Genomic DNA, 9,372 nt, shown 5'->3' with positions numbered 1-9,372 from the left:
AATATATGATCATTGCTGTAGTATTGTTTTCGATTCCTTTAATCACATTTAGGAAGTTCATTTATTTTTCACTCATATTTTGTTGGTTGTTTGCTTGTTCTCTTTCATGTGGTTCTTTAAAATCAGGAATTAATGTTGTATTTTATTAAATATTGTGGCACCAATTGATATGTTCATGCGAGTGTTTTGCTTTAACCTTCAAATTCATTTTCTTAGTTCTCTGTCTAGCTGTGACTGGCTGAGGCGGCGCAGCGGCATAGGGACGGTAGCCTTGCCCGATTGGTGTGTCCCTTTAATACAAGAAAATGGAAACTGAACAGCCAGAGGAAACCTTTCCCAACACCGAAACCAATGGCAAATTTGGTAAACGCCCTGCTGAAGGTATGGAAGAGGAACAAGCTTTTAAAAGATCTAGAAACACAGATGAGATGGTTGAATTACACATTCTGCTTCAGAGCAAGAATGCTGGGTCAGTGATTGGAAAAGGCGGCAAGAATATTAAGGCTCTCCGTACAGACTACAATGCCAGTGTTTCAGTCCCAGACAGCAGTGGCCCCGAGCGCATATTGAGTATCAGTGCTGATATTGAGACAATTGGAGAAATTCTGAAGAAAATCATCCCTACCTTGGAAGAGGGCCTGCAGTTGCCATCACCCACTGCAACCAGCCAGCTCCCGCTCGAATCTGATGCTGTGGAATGCTTAAATTACCAACACTATAAAGGAAGCGACTTTGACTGCGAGTTGAGACTGTTGATTCATCAGAGTCTGGCAGGAGGAATTATTGGGGTCAAAGGTGCTAAAATCAGAGAACTTGGAGAGAACACTCAGACAACAATCAAGCTTTTCCAGGAACGTCGTCCTCAATCCACTGACAGAGTCGTTCTTATTGGAGGAAAACCTGATAGGGTTGTAGAGTGCATAAAGATCATCCTTGATCTTATATCAGAGTCTCCCATTAAAGGACGTGCTCAGCCTTATGATCCCAACTTTTACGATGAAACCTATGATTATGGTGGTTTTACAATGATGTTTGATGACCGCCGTGGACGTCCTGTGGGATTTCCCATGCGGGGAAGAGGTGGTTTTGACAGAATGCCTCCTGGTCGGGGTGGGCGTCCCATGCCTCCATCCAGAAGAGATTATGATGATATGAGCCCTCGTCGAGGACCTCCTCCACCTCCTCCCGGACGAGGTGGCCGGGGTGGTAGCAGAGCTCGGAATCTTCCTCTTCCTCCACCACCACCTAGAGGGGGAGATCTAATGGCCTATGACAGAAGAGGAAGACCTGGAGACCGTTATGATGGCATGGTTGGTTTCAGTGCTGATGAAACCTGGGACTCTGCAATAGATACATGGAGCCCATCAGGGTGGCAGATGGCTTATGAACCACAGGGTGGCTCTGGATATGATTATTCCTATTCAGGGGGTCGTGGCTCATATGGTGATCTTGGTGGACCTATTATTACTACACAAGTAACTATTCCCAAAGATCTGGCTGGATCTATTATTGGCAAAGGTGGTCAGCAGATTAAACAAATCCGTCATGAGTCAGGAGCGTCGATCAAAATTGATGAGCCTTTAGAAGGGTCCGAAGACCAGATCATTACCATTATAGGAACACAGGACCAGATACAAAATGCACAGTACTTGCTGCAGAACAGTGTGAAGCAGTATGCAGATGTTGAAGGATTCTAATGCAAGATATTTTTTCTTTTTTATAGTGTGAAGCAGTATTCTGGAAAGTTTTTCTAAGACTAGTGAAGAACTGAAGGAGTCCTGCATCATTTTTTTTTATTTGCTTCTGTTTAAAAAGCCAACATTCCTCTGCTTCATAGGTGTTCTGCATTTGAGGTGTAGTGAAATCTTTGCTGTTCACCAGATGTAATGTTTTAGTTCCTTACAAACAGGGGTGGGGGGTGGGGGAGGGTGTGCAAAAACTAACATTGAAATTTTGAAACAGCAGCAGAGTGAGTAAATTTTAATTTTTGTTCATTGTTGGTGGTTTAAAAAAAAATCCCCCCATGTAATTATTGTGAACACTTTACTTTGTGATCACTGTAACATTTGGGGGGGGGTGGGACAGGGAGGGAAAGTAACAATAGTCCATATGTCCCTGGCATCTATTCAGAGCAGTGTGCAGAATGTAATGCTCTTTTGTAAGAAACGTTTTATGATTTTTAAAATAAATTTAGTGAACCTATTTTTGGTGGTCATTTTTTTTAAGACGGTCATTTTTCAAATGACTGAATTCCCCCCAACCTGCTCCCAAACTAAACACTAAGTTTAATTTTCAGTCCTCTGTTGGATATAAATAAATGCATCTCGGACTTAGGCAAAGTATCTTGACACATTCAGTTCTGGTGATTTCTTAAGTGATTTGAAAGTCCATTGCTTGGGAGGAAATTCCACCACACATTCATGCTTATAATAAGCTGGGGATTTTTGTTTGTTTTTGCAAATGCTTGCCCCTACTTTGCAACGATTTTCTGTTTGTAATTGTGAAGAACCAAGGTGGGGAGCAATACAACAGATGGAGTAGTTGGTATAAGTATATACCAAAAGCCTAATGGCAGAAAGTTTTATTAATCAGAATAATACTTGGTTATGGAAGTGACTGATGCTAAATAAATTCTGATTATTTTTTATTAGATAATTTCTCACCTATAGACTTAAATTGTCAGCTTGGTAGCGTCTATTAGTTAAACTTTGTAAAATATATATATATATTCTTGTTTTTCCATTGTATGCAAATTGAAAGAAAAAGATGTACCATTTCTCTGTTGTATGTTGGATTATGTAGGAAATGTTTGTGAACAATTCAAAAAAAGATGAAAAAAGTTCCTGTGGATGTTTTGTGTAGTATCTTGGCATTTGTATTGATAGTTAAAAGTTCACTTCCAAAATAAAACTCCCAAAATGCTAGAAAAAAAAATTCATTTTCTTAATGTTGTACCACACTTGACATTCTATGATAAACTGATTTAATCATAATGTGTTACTCATTATATATTTTCAGTTTTGTCATCTGTGTTTCTAAATGAGGTTCAACTATTATTTTCTTTACTTCCACCCTCCTCCCTTCTGTTCTTTTTGTGTTCTGCTGACCAATTTGCCATTAGGGTGCACAAGCCTCATAAAATGAGTTAGGTAGCTTCCCATCTTTTCCTGTGTTTCATGTGAGTCTGCTGTTGCTTTGACAGGTAGATAGTTCATACTTTGATCACTTCTGTTATAGTTATTACAATATTCAGATTGCCTACTTCTTCGTGAATGACCTAATTTAAATTTCCCTGGAAAACAATTGATTTAATCTAAAATTTTAAATTAATTGGTATAGAAATATATATATATATATATATATATATATATATATATATATATATATACTCCTTAAACTTCTCCATATCTGCCATTATTAATTGTCTCTAATTCTCCTAGGGTACTGCCTTCTTGACTTTGTGTGTTCTCACTACATTTGGAGTTTCTCTTGCCTTCAAAATGCTCTTTCCTCATCATGTTTTAAGCTGTTGATATTGTTCTTCTCCTGTTTCTCAGTAAAAATGCCATGCCATAAGCTCTTAACTTTTAGAAAGTTCTGTTTCTAGCACCTTGTAGTCCCCTCTCTTGTTTCCAGTGGTCTCAGGGATTTATTCTTTTTAAAAAATCTTTTTCTGGCACTTTAAAAAACTTGGAGCAATAAAAGAGATGAACTTGCATTTTGAATCTTACATGCAAATATCCAACCCCATCTGCTAAATGTCCCTAAATCTAGCTTCATTTTCTTTGGATTATTTGATAAACCACAAGACTGGATTTCTTAAGTATCCCAGATAACTGAGTTTACTATAGTTCCTTTAAAAAATAATATACAATTATACTTTGTTCTATGTAGAGAAGCTCAAATATTAGGCAAATAGAAGGGAAGGCTTATTGTAACTTGTGTTTGAAAGTGAGGGATAACTAGTAGGATTAAGGTGGTAAATGACTGAGATGTTTATACTTGGATAGTTTATATTGAAAGAAAGGTTGGTTTTTAGACTAATACTGGCTGCCTTTGATTCTGGCTCTCAGATTTCAAACAAGACATGTTTTCTTCTTATGGCCTCTAGCAGCCTCTCAATGCTACCTGTGCCAAGTCCCATCACACCATAGTGCAATAATTAAAAAAAATAGTATATACTACTACAACATTTTATGTTCCCTCAGCACAGGGTCATCTTTGTGACTTGAAGGCTCCTGCACAGGGACTTGCATGCAATAAGTATTAGTTGCACTTAAATCTACTCTTTTGGATTTTTGTAACCCAGATACCAGCTGGGATCACTCTGCCCATTAAACCTAGGTAAGATAATCTCAAATCTCCTTTGCTCGTCTTGTGGAAAGTCTAATGCTCTTGCAAAGATTTCTGTAAATTCCTGGTGGCTTATATTTCTCCCAGCCAACTCTGACTCTGATTTCCAACTTCTGCTGAATTCTTACTCTCTATTTTATATCTTACTTTAATTTTATATGGTATTGGCTCCCCAAATGACACTCACATGAAATGATTCTGTGTTGTGGACTTTTATTAAAGATTCAGGGCTATTATTGAGAGGAGTTATACTATACTAAATATATAATTTGAAATTGAATATCATATTTCCATAGTTTTTGAGAAGCCCCTTGGCCATTTGTCTCAGTTCAGGTCTCGACCTTTCATCATTATTGTCTGGCCCTCTCTGTCTTTTTCTAGCTCCTTCACTTTTTCTCACTCCTCTGCTCTCCCCATCCCACCTCCAATTCTGTTAATGTATTGATACTATACAGAACAGTTTAAAAACCTCATTGTTGAGTGCTTCCAACAGTTATCCAGAGTTTTGTAATTATAGAGACTTGAGTGTATCATTTTTTATTCAGAGGTGATTAGGTTCTAGTGAATTATTGCTAACCAAACTCACATGAATCTGACACATCCAAAATGTCCATTTAAATATTTCTAATATGGAATATACCTTCTCAGTGATCTGAGAACATGCTCTGAATCTCAGGTAAGTTTCACTGGCTCCAAAAATTTAACTTAACTCAAACATTCCTCCCCATCAATGGAGTTCAAAGATAACTTTCTCTCTGGTGGCTTAATTAGATTTCAGTTTCTTTAAACTCATAACACATCTACAGATTAACCTTAATATCTAGTAACATATGCAATCAGACAAAAGATAATTTTCATTTGCGACAGTCACCATAGTACATTTATCACATTTATATTGTGTGTCACAGAGAAAGGCCCACTTATCTTGACCCTAGATTTTGGAGTCCATTATCTTTTTGTGGGGCCCAAATCATCCTATTTATCTATGTCAGTGACCCTAAGCTACTAATATTGATATCCATATTCAAAATTCAAGTTCATGATTTTTGAATTTAGTATCAGCTATGCTGTAGAAGTTAAAAGGCCAGAGGAAACAATCAGATATGCTATTCATGTGATTCAATCCATCAAATATAGATGAAGTGTTTGGTATCTGACAAGTACTGAGGAGAATTAGTAAGACATGATTCCTGTCTTAGAGAAAATTATAGCTTGTAGGTGACAGAGGCATTCCATGAAGGATCATCTAGGAAGCAGTGCCTGTTCTTTGGATACCAAAGTCTCCATTCTCCTGTTCTTTTCAATTATAAGCGTTTATATTTGTTAGATAACTCTAATAGACTTTTTCCTAACCTTTTTGGTCTAAAACCATTGTAACCACCTTCCTGTTCTTTTAATACATGAACTGTGCTCTTGCCTTTGAGCCTTTGTGCTGATCGTTCCCTCTGCCTGGAACATCACACCCCCAGGTAGCCACATGCTTGTCCCCTCACTTTATTTAGATCCCTGCTCAAGTGTCATCTCAATATGGAAGATTTGCCTGACCATCCTATGTGTCATTCTCTAATTTATGCCTTTAGCCTGCTTTATGTTTCATCTCAACACTTCTCATCGTGTATTCTTCATCCTCACTTGAATATAAGCTCCATAAAATGGACTTTGTATATTTTTTTCAATGTCAAATCTCCAGCACCTAGAATGTCTGGCATAATAGGCACCCAATATTTGCTAAATGGTGAATTATTAATCTTTAATTTCTTGAACCTGCCTAGGGAATAAAACATTTTGTCATTTTTCCTATGATATATGGTAGGAAAGTGATTTTCAATTAAAATGTTTTATTTTAGATGAGTCAATTAGGAAAGATTTATTATATAAAATACATTTAGGGCTTCCCTGGTGGCGCAGTGGTTGAGAGTCCGCCTGCCGATGCAGGGGACACGGGTTCGTGCCCCAGTCCAGGAAGATCCCACATGCTGCGGAGCGGCTGGGCCCATGGGCCATGGCCTCTGAGCCTGTGCGTCCGGAGCCTGTGCTTCGCAACGGAAGAGGCCACAACAGTGAGAAGCCCGCATACCACAAAAAAAAAAGAAAAAGAAAAAATATTTTAAAATAATTTTTAATCATATTAAGTATGCAGTACTTCTGTTTCTCACTATTTAATAAGCCAAGCATATTCTCTAATTTACTTAATTATGTAAGAAAAAGCATGATATGTAACTGATTTTTTAAATTATGTATGAAATTCTTATATATTGCTCTTACAAATTTAACTGGTTTATTTTTTATCATTTTCCTTTCATATATCAAAATAATGAGATAATAATAACAGTAGGTAACATTAATATGTAGCTTATTATTCCCACGCACCGTTCCAAGCATTTTGCATGTAAAAACTCATTTAATCCTCACAACAACCTCGTGAAGTATATACTATTATTGTTCCCATCTTCGAAGTGAGAAAGCTGAGGTGCAGATATGTCCAAATTCCCACAAGTTCAAACTCAGAATTTAGGCTGGTATTTTATCCAGTAAGTTGTTTACAAATAATAAATTGCAGTTGTGAGTTTTTTATTGAAGTATAGTTGACTTACATTATTAGGGGTACAACAGAGTGATTCAATATTTTTATAGATTTTATAGATTATACTCCATATAAAGTTATTAGAGAATATTGGCTATACTCCCTGTGCTGTACATTACATCCTTGTATCTTATTTATTTCTAGTAGTTTGTACCTCTTAATCCCCTTCCCCTATGTTGTTCCTCCTCCAGTCCCTCTCCCCACTGGTAACCACTAGTTTGTTCTCCGTATCTGTGTGTCTGTTCCTGTTTTGTTATATTCATTCGTTTTATTTTATAGATTTCACATATAAGTGAAAACACAGTATTTGTCTTTCCTAACTTATTTAGCTAAGCATAATACCCTCCAGGCCCATACATGTTTTTGCAAATGGCAAAATTTTCATTCTTTTTTATGGCTGAGTAATATTCCACTGTGTGTGTGTTTGTGTATATATATATATATATATACACCACATCTTCTTTATCCATTCTTCTGTTGATGGACACTTAGCTTGCTTGCATGTCTTGGCTACTGTACATAGTGTTGCTTGGAAGGTTGGGTTGCATGTATCTTTTTGAATTAGAGTTTTCATCTTTTTTGGATATATGCCCAGGAGTAGAATTACTAGATCATATGGTAACTCTATTTTTAGTTTTCTAAGGAACCAACATACTGTTTTCCATAGTGGCTGCACCAGTTTACATTCCCACCAACAGTGTAGGAGGGCTCCCTTTTCTCCACACCCTCTCCAGCATTTATTATTTGTAGACTTTTTGTTGATGGCCATTCTGACTGGTGTGGGGTGATACCTCAATGTAGTTTTGACTTGCATTTCTCCAATAATTAGTGATGTTGAGCATCTTTTCATGAGCCTGTTGGTCACCTTTATGTCTTCTTTGAAGACATTTCTTTTTAGGTCTTCTGCCCATGGGTTGTGTATTTTCTAATTATTAAGTTTTTTCTTTTATATATTCTCAATACCAGTCATTGATCAAATATGTGCTCTTCAAATGTGTTCTCCTAATCTGTGTGTTGTCTTTTCATTCTCGTTAAAAGAGAAGTTTTGAGTTTTGATGAAACACAATGTATCTCTTTTTTAATGGATTTTGCTTTTTTTTGTCATATCTAAGGAATCTTTGCCTAGTCCAAGGTCACAAAGGTTTTCTCCTATGTTTTCCTTGAAGAGTTTTATAGTTTCAGGTTTCGCATTTAGGTCTTTTATCCATTTAGACTTCAATTTTGTATGTGGTGTTATGTATGAGTCAGTTCATGTTTTCTAATATGACTGTCCAATTGTTGCACATTGGTCAAAAATCAACTGGACACATATGTGTGGATCTAATTTTGGAATCTCTGTTCTATTCCATTGGTTTATGTATTTATCCTTTCACCAATACCACACTGTTGACTGAAAAAAAATTGCACAACCTAAAAGTTGAGAATTATGCGTTATTCTGCAGACATACTGAGGACTTAAGCCAAAGAGACAGGCTCTCAGATAGCTCTGAGGGATTGTTCTGAAGAGGTAAGGGAGGAGCCAGGATATATAGGAGTTTTTGCAACAACACCCCCGCCCCCAACCAAGTAGTAGGAACATCAAAAGATTACTGTTAATTTAAAAAAAACAGACTTCTAAAGTTAATGAATTTAGCACTTTTCTGTGTATGGGAAGATGCAAGAGTCTGGGCTCATTGAAATCATTCCTTTGATATGCACCTCAGCTATCTAGGGCCAGTATTGTTTTTCTCCATCCTGAATTCCCTCACAGTTCACAATCCGGGATAGCCACAGTGGCTGATGGCGTGATGGCTGCAACATCCTTTGTTTACTGATATGGCAGGCAACGTTCTTTGTCCACAACACTGTCTTTTTTTTTTTTCTGGCCATGCCACATGGCAGAGTGCCAGGTCTTAACCACTGGTCCACCAGGGAATTCCCCACAACACTGTCTTGATTACTGTAGCTTTGTAGAAAGTCTTGAAAATGGATAATTTAAGTTTTCCAACTTTGTCCATTTCAAAATTGTTTTTCCTCCTATAGTTGCTTTGCTTTTCAATATCAATTTTAGAATCAGTTTCTATAAAAATTTCTCCTGGAATTTTTATTGAAATTCCATTCAAATCATAGATCACTTTTACGTCTTATCAATATTGAGTGTTACAATCCATGAACACAGTATACAAGTATACCTCAGAGATATTGTGGGTTTGGTTCCAGACCACCACAATACAGTTAATATCGCAATACAGCAAATCATGTGATTTTTTTTGATTTCCTAGTGCATATAAAAGTTATGTTTACACTATACTGTAGTCTATTGTGTGCAATAACATTATGTCTTAAAAACAATGTACATATGTTAATTTAAAATGCCTTATTGATACAAAAAATGCTAACCACTTTTAGTGAGTCATAATCTTTTTGCAATAGTAACATCAGAGATCACTAATCAC

At 36.8% G+C, this 9,372-nt stretch overlaps 1 protein-coding gene across 1 annotated transcript; it reads left to right on the top strand.

Moving 5' to 3' along the window:
* The first annotated feature begins 216 nt into the window (after positions 1–216).
* Positions 217–2,202, top strand: LOC101282010 (heterogeneous nuclear ribonucleoprotein K). The gene has a single exon (XM_012536682.3). The coding sequence runs from the start codon at positions 306–308 to the stop codon at positions 1,695–1,697; it is 1,392 nt and encodes a 463-aa protein (XP_012392136.2). The 5' UTR covers positions 217–305; the 3' UTR covers positions 1,698–2,202.
* Positions 2,203–9,372: the final 7,170 nt, after the last annotated feature.

The sequence above is a fragment of the Orcinus orca genome, chromosome X (genome assembly GCF_937001465.1).
Source record: "Orcinus orca chromosome X, mOrcOrc1.1, whole genome shotgun sequence".
NCBI lineage: Eukaryota > Metazoa > Chordata > Mammalia > Artiodactyla > Delphinidae > Orcinus > Orcinus orca.
The sequence above is the reverse complement of the archived record's forward strand: the minus strand, read 5'-3'. Positions and strand labels throughout refer to the sequence as shown.

Coding starts and splice junctions, on each gene's coding strand:
- LOC101282010 (XM_012536682.3), top strand. CDS start 306: ATGGAAACTGAACAGCCAGAGGAAACCTTTCCCAACACCGAAACCAAT.